At 47.5% G+C, this 24,741-nt stretch overlaps 1 protein-coding gene across 1 annotated transcript in view; it reads right to left on the bottom strand.

The window, feature by feature from the left end:
• The window catches only part of LOC137439268 (sperm-associated antigen 17), a 48,185-nt gene that overhangs the window by 17,726 nt on the left and 5,718 nt on the right, over nt 1-24,741 (bottom strand). The window contains exons 2-8 of the mRNA XM_078767998.1: nt 22,930-23,080; nt 20,315-20,461; nt 19,721-19,941; nt 18,673-18,837; nt 18,420-18,495; nt 18,204-18,322; nt 3,682-3,819 (exon numbers count right to left, since the gene is read on the bottom strand). Coding sequence (XP_078624124.1) covers nt 3,682-3,819; nt 18,204-18,322; nt 18,420-18,495; nt 18,673-18,837; nt 19,721-19,941; nt 20,315-20,461; nt 22,930-23,080 — 1,017 coding nt within the window. The remainder of the gene's footprint in view (nt 1-3,681; nt 3,820-18,203; nt 18,323-18,419; nt 18,496-18,672; nt 18,838-19,720; nt 19,942-20,314; nt 20,462-22,929; nt 23,081-24,741) is intronic.

Here is a 24,741-nt window from a genome sequence, read left to right as displayed (position 1 = left end):
CAAATCATCCACAAGGTTTTGTCATAACCCATCCACAACTTTTTGAGATATCGCGCTCTGTATTGTTTTGGTGCCATCTCTCAATGGTGAAGAATTCCTATAAAAAATATTAAATCTCAGATCAGGATTTGGATCTTCACCAAAATCTAATCAATTTGTCCTTATCACACACGAAACCTGTCCACCAAATGACATACGAATCCGTGCATAACTTTTTGAGATATATATCCTGCTCACAGACAGTCAGATATATATCCTGCTCACAGATGAGTGAAAATATAATCTCCGTCAACCTTCGGTGGCATATGTAATAAATAAATAGATAGATAGATAGATAAATAGATAAATAGATAGATAAATAAATAAATAGATAAATAGATAGATAAATAGATAGATAAATAAATAAATAGATAAATAGATAGATAAATAGATAAATAGATAGATAAATAGATAAATAGATAAATAGATAGATAAATAAATAAATAGATAAATAGATACAAAAAAAAAAAAGAAGATAAATAGATAGATAAATAAATAAATAGATAAATAGATAGATAAATAGATAAATAGATAAATAGATAGATAAATAGATAAATAGATAAATAGATAGATAAATAAATAAATAGATAAATAGATATATAAATAAATAAATAGATAAATAGATAGATAAATAAATAAATAGATAAATAGATATATAAATAGATAAATAGATAAATAGATAGATAAATAGATAAATAAATAAATAGATAAATAGATAGATAAATAAATAAATAGATAAATAGATTTCTTCTTCTGCTTCTCCCTTTCCAATTTCTGCAACTCTGCTACTCGTTTGCATTTTCCCCATACATTTTGGCTGCCTCTTTCCATTTTACCTTGTGTCAGTCTGTAAACATGATGCCTCCGTCATTTAGCTCCTCCCTGTACCTGGTACTTCTCAAGATGTAACTACAAATACACACTACAAATACTCACAGCCTACAAAGACCTTTGTCAATAGCTCAATGGAGTACTGACCCCCAAGCAGTATGAGCTGGCACTCCAGCATCACCATTCTCTCCATCACATCTAAAGCCGTCATCATTATTGGCATATCCTGCAATGAGGCCAAAGCACAAGGCCTTTTGCTTTCATATCACAGGTAAGTATTTCAACTTTTTTTTCCCCATCACTTCTCCTCTGGTAGAACAACTCTAACCAAAGCAACTCCAGGATGCAGATGCTCTTTCACTAACCCCCTCCTGGTTACACTCCCAAAATCCAAGCTTTTTGCACACCTCAACTCTTTTGTTCCTCTTTTCACCCATTTGTTTTTTCTGCACACCTCGTTTCTCCCATTAATGATGCCGTTCAATCCAACTCTCAGTCTTGTGTGGTAACGAAAAACAAGAATGACCGCACTGTGGTCACAACCTGCGACAAAATCCAGTAACAGGCCGATCTAGTCTGATCATATGGGCTGATCATATGGGAAACGTGCATTCCAAGCACACTTTGAAGATAAACTGCACAATTGGGAAACACATTTAATGCGCTATTAAAAAAAATTAACTTGACACCTCTTATCTATGTCAGCCTCCCCATGGTTATATCAGAACGAGCTGATTTGTCACATGGTCATGAACTGCTTAACTCTAATATAGGGCCTTTAAGAAAAACATAACGCTATTTTTTAAAGTAATTTGTGTAAAGTAACGCTTGATTACGTAACATAATGTAACGCAACGCTTGATTACCATGTATTCTGACGTACCGTGTGTTCTGACAAGCTTGATTAAACCTTACTATTATTCGACATATGATTAGATTTTTTGGGATGCCTCATCATGAATAACACTCGACCCAAACAAAGCCAATGGTTTTAGTAATTTGTGTAATGTAACGCTTGATTACATAATGTAATGCTTGATTACGTAATGCAACGCTTGATTACGTAATGCAACGCTTGATTACGTAATGTAACGCTTGATTACCGTATGTTCTGACGGGCTTGATTAAAACTCACTCTTGCCTTGTCCGTAAGCCGATAAACACCAGCCTTGGACGAATAGCCAGAACAGTCCTTAATTCCGAGGCATGCAGCCAAAATTGGCGGTTGGTCCATCGCGCGCGGGTGAAGGAAACAAAGCGCTTACCTGAACGGAAGCACACGGGTTTATTCGCGAACCCAACACCATGCAAACAAGACAAGGAAAATTCAACAATAATGATTTTAATAACAAATTAAAGCAAGACGAAATAAATGTCGAGGTAAACGAAATTTCCTAAAGTGAGGATCCTCCACACAGATTCACAACACACAACGGGGGAATGATAAAATAAAATAAAATCCCTTTAGCCGGCCTGCACTCAGCTTTGGCCTCAAGTGGCCCTCTTCGTGGAGAGTGGGGCGATTGCTAAGTTATCTTGCGCCGGAGCGCACAAGATGGTGCCGAAGGCGCCAAGGGTGGTGAGGTGAGCAGACGAGACGGCCTCCTTTCTCCTCCACTGTCTGGGGAAGCACATGCGGCCTTCAGCTTCCTTGCAAGCCAAATAATAATCGAAACTCCTTTTAAATCGCCGCAGCAGAAACCCTCTCCTCACAGCCCTCACAAAATGGCCAAGCCTTCTCCTCCAGCACAAAAAACCCAAGAGAGATATTCTTCTTTCAACGGTCCTTTTTCCCGAGAACTTTCTCGCTCTGACATCACACTGGCCAATCGCCGAGTCCCATCGAATCCCCCATGTCTCCTCGACCAATGACGAAGCTTGGGGCATGGCCTGCCGGTTAGGATCTTTTGGAGGTGGGGTTTAATTGCCGGCCGGCTCTGCCTGGCTTGCAGGGGATGGTTGTTGTTATTGTTGTTGTTGTAACAGCAGTTTTTATGGCCAGCCTTGTTGTAGTTGTAAAAACATAGGGAAAAGCCACAGGAGGCAATCACATACTGGGGGAAAACTAACCATAATCCCTAACTAGTTAACACAGCTTCACCCCCATGTGAAGACACATAACCAATTTTAAGCTCCAGTTTCCCTACTTAATTACATCAAGATGTTTTCTATGCATCCACTGTCCATGCTATTACCATACGACCCTATCCTTACAATGGTATTCCATCATCTACCCCCACAAACGTAACACTATTATTTGACATATGCTTAGATTTTTTTGGGGTGCCTCATCATGACTAACACTCGACCCAAACAAAGCCAATCGATATCTGATGCAACAAACACAGGCAGTGCATAATCAGCAGAGGCCTACATGGCGGCCATCCCACCAGACCAGGATGACGGCCATATCATTTTGTCTTGGTGCTATGGTGGGTGGAGTCAAGTGACAAATGTGGGTGTGGTCCGGCAGCTATCCGACCAATTGGTGCACATCACAAAAATCGACCCCCAACAAGAACCCTAACAACAACAACAACAACAACAACAACAACAACAACAACAACAACAACAACAGCAATAGCAACACCAAGCTCTTGTAGAAAAATAATTTAACGTGCTTAGCCATAAATTGACTACATCACTGGTCCAAATATAATAAATGCATAATTTTTGTATGAGTCGTTATAAACAGCTAAAATGCTGGAGTCAGCTCTAAGTAGCCACTGTGCTTACAAATGGATGTGTGAAAGTGTTAAAGACACAAAGTTTTATGAGAGAGACAGAGAGAACCATGCAATACCCGCATACCTCTTTTTCTGTCGACTCGATGGCAAGATCGTTTATCATTAAGGCGAGGGTCTGTGCAATTTCTGGATGTAAACTATCTGATACAACTGATGATTCCGGTGAGCTCGGTAGGCTCCAACCCTCCTCGGAAGCAACGACCTGAAAGGACGCAGGAACTACCAGTGAAACAGCACTCAATATCACAGAACACAGAAGCTTTTCATGGACCAGCAATCACCTCGAAAAATGCTCAGCAAACCTTTGTTCACAATAACTTTCCCAGTAAAATGCAGACAATAATTTGAACGAAAATGTAATTAATTATCTAATTGTGCAAGATCAAAAACCCAGTCACTATGAGCAGTAACACAATTTCAGGAAAGTACGGACAGCCATCAGTCACTCACTCATGAACAGTTTGTGTAACTTTTATGGCCGAGGCCTTTTTTATTATAAAAAAAGGTAAAAAAACACGCTCAAAAGACAATCAATAAAACCATCACCATCACCACCACACAAGAACCCAGAAAAATCAAACCATTAATAAACCCATCACCATCACCACCACACAAGAACCCAGAAAAATCAAAAACCAAGAAATCAAAAGCCAGGAAACCAGATATCAAACAATAAATAAAGAGAGAAAGCAAACCAAAAGATCAAGAAAACACAAGAAAACAAGGTTCAAAGACCAAAATGAAAATCAAATCAAATTCAATAAATCATAAATCATAAAAACCAAAGTCCATCATCCCTATCCCAAACCCCCAAAACCCCTCTCCCACCCCAGGCAGCAGACACCTAACTCTAACTAACCAAAGGGGAGGGAGAAAGGAAAGAAGACCCTATCCCCCCTCCCACCCCCCCGAAAACAACCAAAGAAGGGACACCTTAAAACAATAAGGGTCAAGGGGCCTTTTTTCCTTTGCATACCGAAATCAACAACCGGCTGCTAACCGCAGCCGGGACATGCAGCCACAAACACGTTGAGGGCTCGACCCACCGCTGGAAATAATAATGAAAGAAAATAAAAATCAAACCAAGGCAAAATCAAGATCAAACAAAAGGAAACCCAACTGCCCCCACCCTCCCCAGGCCGCGCCCGGGAGGGCCCACCCGGAAGATGCCCCACAAGGAAGGCCCCGGCTCCCTGAGCTGCCCACGAGGCGTGAGTGTCCCAATGAGAATCACCGCCCGACAGGGCCCGCAAGCACACCTGCCGGAGCACCCCCAACCTTTCCAAGCCCGGGCGGCAAGCTCGGTCAGGGACTACGGCTGCACATGACTGTCGCCCGCACATTTGGAAGTAACCTCCCGCGGGACCCCCCCCTTCACCACGGAAAAGCCCGGCCGTATTCTCCGCTCCAGGGAGGGCTTTACGACACACCTGACGCATCGTTGCGGCCAGCACCCCGCCCCGTCGCCCGCAGGCTGTCGCCAAGCCTGTACCTTTGGAGGCAGGATTGGGCTCTGCCCCATATCTGCCCAGGATCCAACCATACCCTGGTATAGAAACCTCTGGTTCTCGCTCGCCACAAGACGGTCTTGATTATACAGACCGTTCTCCAGGCCTGCCTCCATTTGCGGACAGGCACTGGTTGTGGTAGGAGCCCGCTAAACGCAAAGACGTCCCGTCTGACCATCACCAGCCAAGGCACATGGCATTCGAGGAGGCCAGCCGCAAGCGACCAGACCCCCTCGGCGACAGGGCAGTCCCAAAGGACATGCCTGACGGTTTCGTCCCCTGTGCATCGGGGTCGGGGACACTGGACCGACACGTTCAGGCCCCTCTGGAACTGAAACACCCGGACCGGAAGACACTCATGGGCGGCTTGCCACGCGACGTCCTTCTGGTCGTTGGCGAGACAGCGAGCCGAAACGTTCTCCCAAACCTTTCTCGCCGTACGTTCTGCGAGAGGCCTTCCGCGAAGGATACGCACCTCCCGCAGCACCTCCCTTGGGCGCAAGTGATCCAGGACCCGCGACAACTGCCAACCGATGGGCCGACAGGTCAACAGGCCCTGCTCCCGGGCGAACCCCTCAAACATCCGGAAATGCCCCGGACACGACCCGGGAAAAGGCCGAGACAGCGGGAGGGACCGCCCTTCCAACCGCGCGACGGACGGCCCCAGAAAGAAAAACAGAAAGTCCCGCGCCAGCCGGCGACCTGGGTCCTCAGACACGAATAACTCCATGAGAGTACACGCAAACGCAGACATACATACAAACACCGGGCAGGGGACACCCTTCCCACCCAAGGACGGGCTCATCTTCACAACCCTCCTACTCCTGCGCTCTGCTCGGGTACCCCAGAAGAAAGTGAAAATTATTCCCTCTAGAGCCCGTCCCACCGCAGGAGGAGGTGGGGAGATTCTCGCCAAATACAACAACTTACCGATCAAAACATTCTTGATAACTAAATTTCGCCCCTCCATGGTTAGGCGACGAGACCGCCAAGAAGCGACCTCCAATTCCCATCCCCCAATGACCGTTCGCCAGTTCTCAGCGGCCACGCCGCCTGGGTCAAAGCAGACCCCGAGGATCTTTAATCGATCTCTCCGCTCCGTGTACGGGCAAGGGGGGCCGGAGCCCGTCCTGTGCCGACCAAAGTGCATGACCTCACTCTTCTGGGGATTGATTTTAGAAGAGGAGGCCACCCCAAAACGCTCGCAGAGACCCACCAGTCTGCACATGGCGACTGCATCGGTGACGAACACCGACACGTCGTCCATGTACAGACTCACCTTTAGGCGCTCCCCATGGGTTCCGGGAATCCACAACCCAGGGAAGGATGGGTCCGCTCGCAGTGCACAAGCAAACGGTTCAATACAAAGGACAAAAAGGACTGGTGACATTGGGCAGCCCTGCCTGACCCCAGAAGCGACTGGGAAGGCTCCCGAGAGGTGTCCGTTGACCAAAACACGGGCTTCAACGTCCCTATACATCAGGTCCACCCAATGCATCAAATTTGGCCCAAAGCCAAAACGGTCCAAAACGGCCATCATGTATTCATGTGACACTCTGTCGAAAGCCTTCTCCTGGTCCAAACTGACTATGCTCAGTGGGAGGCCTCTCTCCTCCGCTAGCTGGATCGCCTCTCGAACCAGGCCCAGGCTGTCGGACACTCTGCGTCCCGGAACAGCACAAGTCTGGTCCGGGTGCACGAGGTCCACCATGACACCGTGCACCCTCTTAGACAGCACCTTTGTTAGTATCTTGTAGTCGACATTCAACAAAGTGATCGGGCGCCAGTTGGACAGATCCTCCCGATCACCCTTCTTGTGCACGAGGTTTACGACGCCCCGGCGCATCGAATCTGGAAGCCTCGCAGAGGTGGCTAGCTCCCTCACTACCTGCAGATAGTCCTCGCCAAGGACGTGCCAAAAGCGGCGATAAAACTCCACGGGCAGGCCGTCGTCACCCGGGGTTTTATTCGCGGCCAAATCCCTAACAGCGGAGGTCAATTCCTCCAGGCTCACCGGTTCCTCCAACCGCTCCCGCTGTTCGGGGCTCAAAAGATTCCTCAGATGGCCGAGAACGTCGGCCATCTGGATTTGGTCAACCGGTCGTTTTTCAAAAAGCCTGGAGTAATAGTCCTCCACTGCTTCAGTAATTTGGTCCGGATCCGAAACACGGCCTCCCCCCACATTAACCTGGGCCAAACCGCCCCTCCGCCTGGCACATCGTTGGAAGAAGAATCTGGTACACCTTTCGTTCCACTCCAATGCCTGCACCTTGCTCCGGAAGATGACGGCCCTCGCCCTGGCTTCGAGGAGGCTAAAAATCCTCCCCTTCACCCGGCGGATTTTCTCCGACACGTCCCTCCCTTCGCAAAGTTTCTTATGCAGGCGCTGGAGGTACGCCTGCATGCGCTTCAAACGCTCTCGTTTCCCCGCGGCCCTCATTCGCCCGGCCGTTCGGAAAAACCCTATGGTCCTACGTTTCACCTCTTCCCACCAGGCTGCCGAGGTAGGGAAGAGGCACCTGACCGTTTCCCACTCCCTATACTTCCGAACGTAGGCACGCACTAAACTGTCATCCTGCAAAAGGTGACAGTTAAGCTTCCAGAGTCCAAAACACCGGGGACGCACCCCATTTAATTCAATACCCAGAGACAAACGACAGTGATCTGAAAATGCCACCGCGTGAAGTACCAGGTCCGGGTCGCCAAAATTTGGTGTCAAAAGAATGTAATCAATCCTAGCCCGACTGGTACCAGCCGCATCGGTCCGGGTGACCTCATTCCTTTCCGCACCCGTGTCCCTCAACCTAAAATCCTGAACAAGCCCTTTAAGGGCCCGCGCCGATGACTCCAGGGGCAACCTGTCCAAACTTATATTAAAATCTCCCCCGACGATCACGGGGCCAGAGGTGGAGAGGAGGGGCCCCAACTGGCGCAGGAGCTCCACTCTTTCTCCCACCGTCGTTGGAGCGTACACATTGACCAAGGTCAGTGGGGTCGAGGAAACCACCACCCTGAGCACGGCCAATCGCCCCGGGATAATTTCTTCTAAACTAAGGACCTCGACATTCGGGCTCTTAATAAGGAACCCTAATCCTGCCGCCCTGTTAGTGTAGCTGCCGGACCAATACGACTCTCCGTACCGCCAATTTGCACGGAGGTATCCATACTCACCGTGCGGAATATGGCATTCCTGCAACAGGCAGACATCCCATTCAAAATTGCGCAGTTCTTCAAAAATAGCGATCCTCCGGACCGTGGTACGGACTCCCCGTACATTTAAACTCGTTAGTTTAAAGCTCATAGGTGTTAGTGTATTAATCACCAACCCTAGTGCAAACCACGAAAGGGGAGTCATAGGACTTATGAAGCTCCTCCCTCCTTGCCAAGACGCGACGGGCTACCATTCTTCCTCCCCCTGCGGTTCTTCCCGCAGCCGGGAGCCACGAGGGTGCCCGGGAGCCAGTCCCCATCTATGCAGACATTCTCCCCGGGTAGCAGGGAGAGGTCCTCCTGCTCGGGGGTCAAATAAATTACCCCCCCTCGCCCGCCACCCGGGGAAGAAAGCCACCAGTCCTCCGCGAGCAAACCCTCCTCGAGGCCCATGGCCACAGCTGCCCCCGGAGGAGGGGTAAGGTCAACGGGTGGGGAACGACTCACGGGGGAACGGGAACGTGAGCGTTCCGGGGAAGACGGCATTCGGGCCCTCCCCCGGAGACCTGCTGCGGCCAACCCCGACTGCGCCCCACCCCTACCACGAGCAGGCGATCCCCCAGGCCTGGATGGGTCGCTTGATGCACGGGGGGCTCTGCGCCCCACAGGGGTTTTCTTCTTTGATGTTCTTGTGTTCTTCCCCTGTGGGGCTTTGCCCAGAGGAGCTTTTCCTTTGTCCTGGCCCCTCCTCCGACGCTTCTTCTCGGTCCATTGTCCCGGGTCACTTTGCTCGTAGCCGGAGGAGGAGCCATCACTTCCAGCCTCCGGCAGCGGGGTTTCTGGCACCGAGGATGTTTCTTCTGGCACCGAGGATGTTTCTTCTGGCACCGAGGATGTTTCTTCTGACCCCGCCACCGGAGCCACCATTCCTCGTGCATCCTCCCCTCCCACCGCAGTGGGCCCGACACCCGGCGAAGCCACATCCAGGTCCTGATCTAACCCTCCCTCTTCCATGTTCTCCTTTCCCTCCACCTCCCTCCCTTTACTTTCTACGGGGCGGGGGGCTGACACACACACAAACACATTAGTCCCCCCCCCCCCCGACCCCAGATGCAGTACCCTCCCCTGTCCCTTGGGCAAACCCCTCCCCCACCCCTTGGGCAACCCCCTCCCCCACCCCTTGGGCAACCCCCTCCCCCGCCCCTTGGGCAACCCCCTCCCCAACCCCTTGGACAACCCCCTCCCCAGCCCCCTGGGCAACCCCCTCCCCAGCCCCTTGGACAACCCCCTCCCCAGCCCCCTGGGCAACCCCCTCCCCCACCCCTTGGGCAACCCCCTCCCCCACCCCTTGGGCAACCCCTTCCCCTATCCCTTGGGCAACCCCCTCCCCAGCCCCTTGGGCAACCCCCTCCCCAGCCCCTGGGGCAAACCCCTCCCCCACCCCTTGGGCAACCCCCTCCCCCACCCCTTGAGCAACCCCCTCCCCCACCCCTTGGGCAACACCCCCCCTAGTCCCTGGAGGCACACCGTCCCCTTTTCCTGTCCCTGGGGGCACACCGTCCCCTGTCCCTTGGGCAACACCCCCACTCCCGCCCACAGCAGCACGCATCTTGCTCGCGTAACTCTGCGGGCAGGAGCGGAAAGTGTGCCCCGGCGCACCACAGAGGTTGCACCGCACCGCTTGGGTGCAGCGCTCCCTCAAATGTCCCAACTCGCCACACTGGGTGCAGATACTCGCTGTACACCCAGTAATCAAGTGGCCAAGTTGACCGCATCGGCGGCACAATTTCGGCTGTCCCGCGTAAAAGACTTGGCCTCGGTCCATCCCAACCATTATTCCATTAGGGATATGGGTGGCCGTGCCGTCCTGCCTCGTCCGCAGCTTTACCCGGAACTGCCGAGAACCGGTCCAAATACCGAGGCTGTTCCGGACGAGCCGTACTGGGCCTCGGATGTCCGCGTATCGACTGAGCCAAACCTTGACATCATAGTCACTCACGCCTTCATTGTACAGGTGGACGGTCACGACTCTCTCCTGTGTTTCTGAGAGAGCCTCGACCGCCCAGTCTGCCAGTTTCCCAGCAGACCGAGCGGTAGCCCACCGGCGCCAGAACTCGGCAAGTCCCTGCCCTGTTTGGAAGGACACGTCGAAGCCACGGGCGAGGGAGATCAGGCAGAAAAAGTCAACAGCCTTGAACCCCAGCACACCCAACAGTACATCTTTACCGAATTTATCTCCAGCCGGCACACTGCAAGCCACATCAACCAACCGAAACCGGACACAATTATGGCGCCTGCTCGCCATGCCGGGGTTCTAGGAGGGGCGGAGGACAACACTCGGGGTGGGGGGGGGGGGGAGGGAGGGACGGGAGACGAAGGGGGGGCACAAGACCCCCCTGTCTGGTGGGCAACGCCCCCCAAACAGGAGGAAGATGGGGGAAAGCAGGGAGGGAAAAACGAACGAAAATGCAGGACAAACAGGCAATAATCAAAGCAATAAGTAAATAATAAGAAATGCAAACACAGCAAAACACAGGAAACGAAAACACCGGCAAAGGAGAACAGAACTGGTTCACTATAGCCGACGTATCCGGGTCCACAGCACCAAACGAACACGCCTGTATCGTTTGGTTGTTCAGACACAAACAAGTCAACAAGATGGCGGGCCAACGGACCGCCGTTTATTCGTCATGGTGTCGTGAACATGCCGTAAACCATGACGTGAACATAACGTTATGATATAATGCGTTATGTCGCATCTCCCTTTGACAAACAACAAACGGAAAATTAAGTGAAGCATGGCACAGCAAGTAATAAAAGATGTAGCTGATGCATGAACGAACATGAACAAAATAAGTGTAAACATTTAGAACATACTGTCACAACAGTAAAACAGGGGTAGACTACCCTGAGTTACAAGGTGCTAGAAGAAGGGTTAGTCTGCCCTCAGTTTGTCACATAATCCTCTAGATGTTTGGGTCTGTTGATGACGCGGCCTGACTTCGTGGTGAGAGGATTCTGACCCTGTTCAGGCGGCAGAGAGGATGGCGTGTGTGTGACTGGCGAGGGTTGCCCTGTACGGGCTGTAGAGTGCAGGCTGCTGCTGCACGGGCAGTGCTGTGTGGTCTGAGCTGAGCTGGGAGCTGGCAGACCAGCTGGAGCAGTAGCACAGTGTGGGGTCGGTCTGGTCGGTTGCCGGGTTGCATACGTCAGTGCTGTGGAGCTTGGCTGATGAGCACCGTATGTTGAGAGGCGGAGGTGTTTCCTGTTTCGGCGATACTTCCTGCCATTACTTTCAACGATATATGATCTGGGCACACTGTGATGGGCGACAACTGTTGCAGGCAGCCAGTTGTTTGTACCTGGGAGTGGAGTCATCCTTACTGGGTCTCCTGGGAGGAGGGCGGGCAGGTCTCTTTGGACATGTTTGTCGTGGTGGACCCGTTGCTTCTCCTTGCTCTGATCGAGCTTCTTCCTGACCTCATCACAGTTCAGAGTAATTGGACGCAACAACTCACGAGAGGTTGGCAGCAGGTTGCGGGGTCTGCGAGACATGCAAAGCGTGGCAGGTGACATGTTGCAACTTTCCAGCGGCGTGGTCCTGTAGTCAAGGAGGGCCAGATGTTTATCACTGCACTTAGACCAGAGTCGCTTTACCGTCTGTATGGCTCTCTCAGCTGCACCATTTGACTGAGGGTATCGGGGCGAAGACGTCTGGTGATTGATGTGATAGTCAGCACAAAACTGGGAGGCCAACGGTTCTAAGTTTAATATTGTAACAAAAAAGGCTTATAGCTGGGCGGCTTAGCTAAAAAATTCGGATCGATTGTGCCTTTTCCCTTAAAAGCATGAAACTTGGCACATGGCTAGAATACCCGAAAAGAAAGATTTTTAGTCCAGGGGGCATCTCCAATTTCACCCCATATGGCGGCCATCTTGAAATCCAAGATGGCCATCATACAAGACCTATTTTGATGAATATCTCCATAATTATAACAGATATCAAAATGGTCGAAGTGCCTATACCTACATTTTTAGGGTCTAGGAATCCAATGGCAACATAAAATCCAATGGCAACATATTGGAACACCCACAGTTCCAATACTGGAGTCTCACGATGGCATTGGAGAACAGCATCCTGACCTTTGTGCGCTCATTGAGGGAGGCTGACTTTGAAATGTACTTAGATGCTTTATGGGAGTTTCTTCCGTGGTTCTTTGCTCTTGACCATATGCACTATGCAAGATGGGTCACAGTCCATTTGCGTGATATGATGGACTTGCACAAGACACACCCTAAAGTTCTGGATAATTTCCGAGCTGGCATGTTCACGGTACAAAAGACCCAACGCAAATTTTCTTCAATTGCTACAGATCATGCACATGAACAGAACAATGCACGTATCAAGGGAGATGGAGGAGCTGTGGGTCTGCTGGACAATGCCCATGCTCTGCAAAGATGGATGGTTGCAGGTCCAGAGGTCTCAAGGGTGATTGATGAGTTTGAGACTGCACAGGAGCAACATGAAAGCAAAGCGCCATCACTGCATCATGATCAGAATAAAAGCACCCAGATGACCTTTGACAAACATGTCAGATCACTTGTATCAGTTATCGAGGAGCTAGGTAATCCATTTCTTGAAGAAACCGCTGACCTTTTGGTCCTTGACACAAAGGATATAGCAAGTGCATCAGTCGTACAAAGTGTGAAAGACGTGCAGAAAGTGGGAAAGGAGGCTCTGGAGTCATTTGTGCAAGAGAGGCTGATTGAACGCTCAAAGCCTTTGAATGATGTCGTCCCGTGCAAAAAGTTACCTCTGTTTGGCAGCTCATCAGTAACAGACCAGCTGACAGATAAACACAAGGTAGCCTCATTGAAGAGTGATGTTCAACTGTTTTCTCGCCTCTGTATTGCCTGTCAAACCCGCGAGGGAAACCAGGATGAATTTTTCCATCATGAAAATCAATCTTTCCCTCCATCTCTGTCCAAGGATGGGAAGCTTCGACCTGGTACAAAGAGCGACCTTTTGGACTGCTTAGAGGAACTTTCACCATCAAGCACACAGATGCCAGAGGTGACATGTGTCATACTTGACGGGGCAGTAATTGTTCAAAAGCTAAAGCCCGATGTTGGCACAGTCAAAACATTTGGCAAATATGCCGAAAAGGTCTTCATCCCATTTGTTTTCTCACAGTACAAATCTGCAACCCGACTTGATCTGGTGTGGGACCGTTACCTACCCGACAGCCTTAAGAGCATGACCCGTGAAAAGCGTGGCAAGGGGGTTCGCCGACGAGTAGATACCTCAGTTGCAATTCCTGGACAGTGGCAGAACTTTCTTCGAGTTGATGAAAACAAGCGTGAACTCTTCAGCTTCCTTTCCAATGAAACAATTAAATCATTTGAAGACCAGCGCAAGGAGCTAGTTGTCACACTTGATACAGAGGTTCTTACTGCTCCACCACGCATTGATCTAGAATCACTTTCCCCGTGCACTCAGGAAGAGGCAGATGGTCGGATGTTCCTACATGCTGCTGATGCAACGCAGAGAGGGCATAGTAAGGTCCTCATACAAACTGTGGACACAGATGTTGTCGTGCTTGCAGTTACAGCATCCCAGAAGCTTTCAGTGATGATATGGTTACAATTTGGGACAGGCAAGAACATGCGATTTATCTCTGCACATGATATAGCCACAGCTCTTGGCCCTGAGAAATCTAAAGCCCTCCCCATGTTTCATGCACTAACAGGGTGTGACACTTCTTCAACGTTTAATGGGCGTGGAAAGGTAACTGCATGGAATGTGTGGGAATCATTCCCTGAGCTCACAGAGGTACTAGCAGAAATTTGCCACCAGAGCACAGAGATAACTGAAACCTGCATGAACGTCATTGAGAGATTTGTTATTCTGTTGTTTGATCGCACAAGTACTGCTACTGACATTAACATTGTACGAAAGAAACTGTTTGCAAAGAAGGGCAGACCTGTGGAATCAATTCCACCAACACATGATGCCCTTGTGCAGCACGTAAAGCGGGCAGTATACCAAGGCGCACTATGCTGGGGACAAGCATTGCATGCTAAGCCTGATCTACCAAGCCCCACTGAATGGGGTTGGCAAAAAACGTCTGCTGGCCAGTTCAAACCAATATGGACAACACTTCCAGAGGCTGCAAAGATCTGCAATGAACTTGTTAAGTGTGGGTGCAAAAAAGGATGTACTGGTCGTTGCCGGTGTAAGAAAGCTGCACTTCCCTGTACTTCTCTCTGCGCATGTGATGGAGAATGCAGCAAAGACTAGAAAACCACAAGATGGCACAGTTACAGTCTGCGATGTCATAGACACTTTTAATCACTGAAGAATGCCAACCTGTTAAGAGTATTTATATGCATTCCCAGTATGCATGATACTATGCAAAATTAATATTTTCATATGACTGCTTAATATTTTATGTTACCATTGGATTCCTAGACCCAAAAAATGTAGGTGTAGGCACTGCAACCATTTAGATAGCTGTTCTAATTATGGAGATATTCATCAAAACAGGTCTGTTATGGCGGCCATCTTGGATTTCAAGATGGCTGCCATATAGTATTGAATATTTTATGTTGCCATTGGATTCCTAGACCCTAAAAATGTAGGTATAGGCACTTCAACCATTTTGATATCTGTTCTAATTATGGAGATATTCATCAAAACAGGTCTTGTATGATGGCCATCTTGAATTTCAAGATGGCCGCCATATGGGGTGACATTGGAGATGCCCCCTGGACTAAAAATCTTTCTTTTGGGGTATTCTAGCCATGTGCCAAGTTTCATGCTTTTAAGGGAAAAGGCACAATTCATCAGTTAAGCAGCCCCACTAGGTTAAAAAGGGGTTAAAGGTTAAATTAGGGGTTAAAAAGGAGATTGATTATTTATTTTATAATCAATGTTTGAATAAGATGTCCCATAAATACCCCAATTAGCACCACCAGGATCAATTGTGCAGAAAGACCCTTGTCTTCCTTTTATTTTATTTTTATGCTGAAGCTCCAGGCACAGACTATATATATACTGTAGCCCTCATCGAGGCGAGGCCTGAATAAAAGAGAAGGAAAGTGTATGAAGGAAAGTGTATGAAGGAAAGTGTATGGTGTTTGTTTGTAAGAAAGAGAGGTTGAAGCTAGACCAGTAGCTGTAGTTTGAATGCGAGAGAAAGTAAGACCAGCAATCCTGACACGGAGTGTGTAAGTTGGTTCCGGGCACCACTTTAACGCTCCTAAGTCAGAATGGTGGTACTACCCTGGGTGGTTGCTGTCTACAACCTATTACCTATAACCTACTAAGTCCTACTAGCCCTCTGTGTTATTTCCTTTTACTTGCATGTGCTTCAATTTCCTCGTGTCCCCTTTATTTAATTTCCCACCTCATGCTTCGGAAGGAATGGCGACCGGAAAGGGAGAGCTTCAAGCAATAACATCGGGGGAAGAGACCACGTGGCTATCGGTGCGGCCAATGAGGAAGGAACAGTGACATCAGGACCCGGGGCTTATATAAAATACCAGTCTGCATGAGTGGAAGGGAGTGAAGTCAGAGTCAGGGAACAGATTGTGAACAGCGAGGTGGGTCGGTTGCAGTTGAGTTGGCCAGTCGTGGTGCCAGAGAAGATGGCGAGCTGCCAGTGACGTGCAAAACGAGCACCAAACCAAATATCGAGTGATCGTGATGCCAGCTTGCCACCGAATGGGCTCACCAACCTACCCTCCCCGTTTGACCACCTTGCCCCACACTGCGCCATCTCAGTGCTCAAAGAGAGCGAAAGCCCAATGTCTCCAACTCCCCAATCTTCTTCCTTTCCCCCCACTTTGTCTTGTGTCCCTGTGGTGAAATATGTTGTAATGTCTCGAGCTGAGTGAAGAGACAATCCGCGTGAAGGGACGACCTTGAGGGAGCTTATATAAGCTGTGTCCATTCGGTGCGCGATCGTGTGGCATACGGAATCCCCAGCACTGTAGACTGCTGAGGTTAACAGGTGCATAATTGCTTGCTGCAAGAAACTAGAAAGAGATGTATGCTTTGATTGCCTTCTTTATGGAACTAATAATGTACATTGTTGTGTTGTAGGAATGGGTAGATAAATAGTTCAATAAAGCCTCATTTCTTGCGAGAGCTCTGGGTTTGATTCCACAACAGTCCCCATGCAAGTAAGGCGTGCTGGATTAGTCTAAGGACAGTCATTGAGGCGTATTTCATTAGACTAAGCGGTCTGGCGGCTTGTCTGTCTCTTTATTTGAATTGCTGATTATTGTGCCACCTTCCCCTGTAATCATTACCCTGGCCAAAGGGTGTTGACTGCATTTGGGTCCATTTGTTAGTCTGTCTGTATGTCCGCACATAATGCGTGAACATAGGCCACAAACACTACATGGCGGAAGCCAGTGTTACACATTATCTTTTCTCAACTGAGTTCCTCAATAAGATATTACAATTAAATTATTGCAAGTACGTCTATAAAGTAAGTACCGTACTACTACAATGTGGCTACATCTATAAAGTAAGTACCGTACTACGACAATGTGGCTATGTCTATAAAGTAAGTACCATACTACTACAATGTGGCTACGTCTATAAAGTAAGTACCGTACTACGACAATGTGGCTATGTCTATAAAGTAAGTACCGTACTACTACAATGTGGCTACGTCTATAAAGTAAGTACCGTACTACTACAATGTGGCTATGTCTATAAAGGACGTAATATTAAGAATGTTATTCTATAACGTACGTGCTATTAGGGATGTTTTTGTTTTTCTATAAAGTATGTACTATTGAAACGTGAATCTACAGAAAAAAACGAAAATGTCTGTTTGGATGTCTGGATTGTCCGATGTATGAACATAAACCTACGTCGTCAATGCATCATCTACACACCACACAAACACAAACACACCAGCACAAAAAACCACATAAAACCACACAAACACCACACATACAAACAACAAAACAACAAAATACAACAAAACAAGCCCTGTCGAGCATCTGCAATATCTGATTGCTCTTTCTAGTTCTTTTTTTTTGTACAGCATTTGAAATTCCATGTTGCTGTGGTTTTTCGGATGCGAATTAACTTCCTGTTTGTTTGTTTTTATTTTGTTTTTTGTTTTTTGTATACAAGATCGAGGCTCGTGTAAGAGCTGACATCAATCACAAAAAAAAACAAAAAAACCGACACACAACATACAAAAAAGGGAGCGGGAGACAAGATGGGGAGAGAGAGGGAAGCAGACAACTACAACAATAGAGAACATGGACATCGGGAGATCTGTGGAAGGGAGGGGGCTTGGGTGGATGAGGCAGGAGAAGGCGGGGTGGGGGGGGGGGGGGGGAAAGTATAAAACACATGGACACGGCTGGAAATTCCAGGAATATTTAAAAAATCGATAAACATAAGCGCACCAAAATCGTACCGTGAAAACTAAATTAAATAATTCTAGTTACCCCGCTCGCGGCGAGTGCGGTGTGCAATCTCATCCCCGGCAGGAGGTGAGATTATGTGCAGCACCAGCCATGATTATGCACCGCACTACCGTGTAATCTCGCCTCCCGCCTAAACCCATTCTGCGGAGTTTACCTCCGGCCGGGTCCTGGTTAACCCTTAAGGGAGACTGGTCTTATGACAATTTGTTAACTCTGATGTGCTACTATAATTATGCTACTATAGTGAGGAATCCTGTATAATAGAGATTCTTCAGAGAAGACATTCTCAAATGACTCTTCCATCTACAGTCAGATAGATGCAAAAGATCGAATGGTATAATTCCGAAAGATAGGCCTGGCAAAAGGCCTATGCGTGGCCTGGTAAAACCATATAGAAACCACCCTACCCCTCCACCCATCCCTCTCCTCTGCAGCCCAAATAATTAAGGTTGAACATCTCAGACATCACCTGCTCAAGCAGGCAGTGTAGGATAAGGGAGGTTGAGCAGCATTCCAGTGGTACGGATTTCATCAGGGCTTCATAGTAATGCAAGTCCACCTCCGTAGGCCTTTGAAAATCGGATGAAGCTGCAGACACGAATACAAAAAGGATGGACAGAATGAGGAAAGTGGGAAGTGAGAATTAAATAATATTTCAGGTGAGGATTGAAATACCTTTCCTTACCCACATCTCGACTGCGTGCCACAGAACCTGTGTTCTTTTTGGTAGTCAAAGAAAAACTCGAATGAGTGGTGCGTCTCTGCTGGGAAAAAAATCAATACGGTGAGTTTCCCAAACCCCTCCCGCACTCCCACTCTCACATATACAATTCAGATTTTTGTCGAAGTCGTTGTACATACCCGGTAGAACGGTTATGGTGTCAACCTGCAAGTACTAGGGTACTGTATAAACCGACCGGAAACGGCATTAGACACACCTTTATTCCAGGACTCGTCCCAACAGAACCTCCCGAGGAACCCGAGGTGCTCGGTGTTGTGAGAAACCGTGTGCTGGAGATGTAATGTCCATGATGGACCTGCCATTGTAAGAGCTGGTACACCAAATGGGCCACCTTGTCAAAGACGAAAACCGCCCTGGGTGTCTGCAGGTATAAAATACACACCGGTGCGCACACTGGATGGAAGCACCTGGACTGATGTACGGTACGTGCGTTCTTTCATCACACACGTGGCTCATTTTCACCGCACAACATGTCTGGCTTGACTAGGCCGACCGAGGCAACATTAGCAGCTGAACGGACGATTTTCTTCCTGTTTTTGGATAAATAAATGTTCAGGCCTCCCAGTCGGCCTGTGTAGTGGAAATAGCACATCTGTGAATCGGTGATGGTGCTTCGTATGGAGCCTGTGGCTGCTGGCTGCATCATTTTCTGGGGGACGCGGCTGTGCCGCTGATGCACTGCATCAGCCCCCCATAATGCCCCCCGTTTCCAGTCAGCCGGTACTCATTTTGCCAACCTCGAAAGGACGAAAGGCTAAGTCAACCCACCTGGTGTTAATTCAACGGGTGACGGGGGCTCAAACTCAGGACCCTAAGATCTCAAGCCGGCCCACCTTAACCGTGAAGCCAACACCAGGCTATCTGTGAATTGATTAAATGGTTCTATCATCGGACTAGATCGGCGCTTCTCCAAAGGAAAAGCTGACAGCAGATCATTGCAGGTGCAGCGATGCCCATGAATGGCACGAACACGAGCTGCAAAGTAAACCTTTTTTGAGTTGAGCAAATGCAGAAGATGTACAACAATGAGCTCGAAAAATCTGGGGTATTAAAATATTTTGTAATTCAACCATTTGCATTTGTTAGAAAAGCTCTGAATTGAACATTAACCTTTGATGGACCAATATTTAAAATCGTATTGAAGGAAAAACAAATATATATATATATATAAATAAATAAATAAATTAATATATGTGTTGTCCAAGCGACTGTCTTCAGATGGTATCAGGAGGCAAATGTCATACCACCGTCTCGTGCTCAAAGTCAACAGGGGTGGGAAGCCCATCTTCGATGAAACATTCAAGTCGTACGACATCGTGAAGATAGGCCCACCACTTGGGAAACTCGAGCGTGGGGCCCAGCGTGTGCCAGAAGGTCTCCAGCTCGGCGACATTAGGGCCCTCACAAGGAGGTACTTGGGCTTCAGATGGAGGGGTGTGGATATCATGTGGAACGAGGGCCTCTGCTGGTCATATAAGAGCAGAACAACATATTGACAGATTTTACAATGTCCATGCTTGAGTTTATTTATTTATTTATTTATTTTTGTATACAAGATCGAGGCTCGTGTAAGAGCTAACATTAATGACAAAGAAAAAAAAAAAAAGACGGACACATAAGACGAAATAGAGGGAGCGGGAGACAAGATGGGGAGAGAGAGGGAAGCACACAAGTACAACATTTGAGAACAGGGACATCGGGAGATCTGTGGGAGGGAGAGGATTTGGGGGGTAGTTTGAAGGAAAACAATTATTTTTAAAATCTTGAAAAAAGTGTAAACAAATTGTTTTAATACAGTCACGTGTGTAGAAAATAAAGCGAGTCCATTCATGCTTTACCTGTGGGAGTAGGACCTTTGACGCCGGCAGAGATGCAGACCACTGCAGAGATCGAGACCCCGATGGTGCCGAGCATGGGAAGGAGCTCTGCCTGATGGAACCCCAGCAGAAGGATATAGTGCTTTGGTCCATAACGTGGTGCATCTTCTAATGATGTGGAACAAAACCACCAAAACATATTCGGAAAAATCTTTAACCCAGTAAAAGCCAAATTCAAATGATTTCATGACCACAGAGAAAATACCAAAGATTTCCCCTCTCTCCTGATTGGTCAAAAGCTGTCCTCATGTATCTTTTCACCTCCTTATCCCAGGATGTGTTCCATTACAAATCAGCTTGCTATTGCTTGCCAAGCCAGCCGTTCCTTATCAACAGTTTCGTTGGAGTGCTTGTCTGGGAGTGCGGCTGTGCCGCTAATGCAGTGCCACCATTACCAGTGAGCTGGTACTCATTTTGTCGACCTCAGAAGGATGATAGGCCGAGTCAACCCACCTAGTGTTAATTCAACGGCGGACATGAGCTCCAACTCAGTACCCTAAGATCTTAATCTAGCCACTTTAACCGTTAAGCCAACACCAAGCTTTTTGGACAGGTAATACCATCTCCTATTGCATGGACCAGGTGTAACTGTAAGTGTAAAACTATCTCCTTGCACTTGACCGTACTGATAGCGCACCAGCTTTTTCTCCAAGTCTAAGTGACCCCATCGGAGGGCAACCTCATCATAACCAGAATGCACTTCCAATGAGTACGAGCAAGCTTCGAGCCAGTGTCACAATCAGGAATAACATCTACAGTTGGAATGTATGAATCATCTAAATTTGGACGAGGTTTTAGAAAACAAAAATTGAAGCTGAACTTTCTGGTACAAAAATATTACAAATTGAGATAATAATGGAAGCAAGTGGAATATTCACAATTTATAAGTACTAGCTAGTACACCCGCAGACTCCGGGAGTGGCAGGAAGGGTCATTCCTCTTTGGGGTATATAGATTACAGTCGATATATGGGCGGGTCTCAAGAATATTGGGTGTATGTTCATTTACCAAGAGATCGCCAAGTGGTTAAAGCATTCGAGCAAGCACTCCATTCAAAACCGTTAAGGAACGGCAGGCTTGGCAAGCGCTAGCTAGTTGCTTGGTAAAGGAGCACAACCCGGGCTTCCTCCCTTTCAGTTTCGTATGAAACAGCAGCATCGAGTTTCAAAAGTTCACTACGAAAAATGCCACGGTAGCGGCAGAAAGGGCCATGTTATGTTATTAACTCAACATTTGTGGGGTATATAGAGTACAGTAGATCTTTGCTCAGTTCTGTAAGTAAACCTTACTTCACGGATGTCGGGATTCCTTCAAATTTCTTCATTTAGTGTTATAGCCAGCGAAGCCGGTGTTGTGAATGAACGCATACATATTATGTTGAAAAGCCAGATTTTGCTGAATCCTTTGAGAATTTCGAAGCTTTGACGCACCAAATCGCTCCATGGAGGCCGCCATCTTGCGGATGCGGAAGTATGCATAAAAAATTGCGAAAAAGTTCAATAGGAGTTTGTTTCACCCGTCTTTGTTTGATTCACAATCTTATGCACCTCTAATTTGTAATTAAAATACTTTAAGACCAACCTCGTTCCCCGGGCCCGCACGGGCCCTTGTTATCTTCAACGAAAATCGTAACCAAACACGGGAACCAATGAGATTCGAGCAATTGAAATTCAAAAAAGCTTATTACCGCGTTTCGGAGGCTGAAAACGGCGTCAAATATTCTAAAATTGACGAAGAATTGTTTTTTTAGAAATCTCGCGGCCGTAGGGGATAGTTTTTCACGGCTGGAAATATCCGAAGTTGAGACGGAATTCACCGAATTAATCAAGAAGGAAATTTTATAAATTTTAATCTCATCCAGAATGCAAATGGTGTCATTTTGAACTAGGTACGGTACCTACTACACCTACCTACTACCAACTACCTAACCTACTGATGCCAGAGTGATGGGTAAAATAGTGGCAAGAGGCTTTGGCTTCGCCGGCTCATTGCGGCTTTGCAGTAGGGTACTAATAAAGAGCATTACGATTGTTTAAAAAGCTAAGCATGCGTGTTTGTGGTTTATAATATTTTTTACTTCCTGTAGAAGCCGTTGCTCCCACGGAAACGCCATTATAACTATAAGCTATTTATTCACGTTATCACTGCAGGAAAAACGCTTTGGGGAAGTGGGACATTATTAGTATTAATATTGTTTTGTAATAACATTAATAATATGCGATTAGCATTAATTTTGTTATTAAAAGTGTCTTTGGAAAAACGCCACGCGAAATCTTCTTTGGAAAAACGCCATGATAAAGCTCATTTAACATTTATATACACCTCAACGTGCAACCCCATTGACGGCAATGGAAGGCAAACTCACTCGGGAGGAGAAAACCCCCATGGGGAGGGGGGCAAATGAATGCGCTACAACCTTCAGTGTGTAACCCTTCGTCATCCTGTCAAGTTTGGTTGAGATTGGACAAGTAACGACAGAATGTATTGGCGTCAAAAATTCATCAGACAGACGGACAGACACAAATGGCGTATTTTAGTATGATTGTTCAAAGAAATAGGTTCCACTTCCACCGCACCTATAGTTTTCACATCTTTGGTCTCTTCTCCACGCTTCTTCAACTTTGTTTCTTTCTTCGGCGACTCTGGCTGTGGGGTTGACTTCACCTTTCCTTTAGCCGAGGCCTTACCTGGGCCTTTACTGCTTGCCGAAGCTTCACCAGTCTGAGCCTGCAAAGGGCAACACCGCTTTTAATGTCCCACATCATGTCTACCGCAAACTGGACATCAACCCAATCTCATTACAGAGATATTGTGTATTGGAAAAGTATTTTTCCACCTGTTAGGTGTGCTGTTTTGTGTTGCTGGAAGGAGTGGATGAAAACATTTATTTTTGATTTGAATGGTGATCTAAGGCTTATGGAGGAGCGTGTAATACATATATCACGTGCAAGATAAACACATTAGTAGAGACGAGAGATCAGCGTACTTAAATGTGAATCACAAGGACACATGTAGACAATGGACCAACACATGTGATTATAAGCAGTTTGAACCTGTGATTCAGATGGGAACACGAACAGCCCAATCCAGACAAAGCTAGTTTGCTGACCCTGAAAAGCCACCACACTGTCTGACAATACAGCTTTCTGTCTTTCTTTCTTTCTTTCTTTCTGACTTTCTGACTTTCTTTCTTTCTCTTTCTCTTTCTCTTTCTCTTTCTCTTTCTCTTTCTCTCTCTCTCTCTCTCTCTCTCTCTCTCTCTCTCTCTCTCTCTCTCTCTCTCTCTCTCTCTCTCTCTCTCTCTCTCGCCCCCTGCTGGTCGTTGGTGAGTCGTGCGTGGGTGTGGCAATCATGGCTGCTGTGTGTGAGGAGCTGTGAGTACGGTGCTGTGTTGGTGGTCTTTCCTATCCTCCTTTCACTCCATTTGTGTCCCTGTACGAGTTTGTGAAGGTTTCTCCGTGTTTCCCTTCTGCTCTTGAGACAAGAGAGGGAGAGAGAGACAGCAAGGTAACGGTTAGCCACCTGTATTAAATTATAACGTGGGTTGGTTATATCGTGCCGATTATTTATTTATTTATTTACTTATTTAACTAATTTTGATTTGTTTGGTCAGTTTATTGCATTGTTACCGTTTAGTTTGTTTAGTTTATTGCCGATAAATGGCTAATAGGAATAGTCAAAGGACTGCTGATCGTGTTAGTGATGAGGTGTTATCGCGTAAGCACGGGCTGTGCCTTGTTCCGCCGGAAGACGTGCAAATGGACGATGTTCTACTTGCAATCGGGGATTTGATCGGGGTGAATAACATTCGTGCTGCGTCTCGAATGAACCACAAAGTGGTGGTTTTCGTGTCACAAGTTAGCCTTGCAGACATCGTGGTGCAAAACGGGTTAACGTTGGGGAATGACCAATTTGTCCCGGTATCGTCCATGGACACGCCGGCGGTTAAAGTTATTTTAAGTAACGTTCCGCCCTTTCTGAGGAATGAAGGAATCCTACGAAAACTAGGGGAGCATGGGACTGTCGTCTCACGAATTATCACGGTCCCCCTACGAACCAGGAACGGAAGGCTGAAGCATGTAGAGTCGTTTAGACGTTTTTGTTTCGTCGTACTAAAGGATGAGGCAAAACAGCTGAACATATCTATAAATTTTAAAATAGGAGATCATGATTACCGGATCTTTGCAGCTACTGAGACCTTGATTTGCTATACATGTGGGGCATACGGACACACTCGGCAGTATTGTCCTGATGTGAGGAAGAGTTATGCCACAGCAGCTGGGGCAGCCCCCCCCCCACCCCCCCACCTGTAAATGACTCGAACGACCCTGTAGATGAGCCAGGTGTCGAAAAAAGGTCAACACCGGAATACGAGGGTGCGGGTGACA

The sequence above is a fragment of the Myxine glutinosa genome, chromosome 14 (assembly GCF_964187855.1).
Source record: "Myxine glutinosa chromosome 14, kmMyxGlut1.1, whole genome shotgun sequence".
NCBI lineage: Eukaryota > Metazoa > Chordata > Myxini > Myxiniformes > Myxinidae > Myxine > Myxine glutinosa.
Note: the sequence above shows the minus strand (reverse complement) of the source record. Positions and strands in the feature narration are given on the sequence as shown.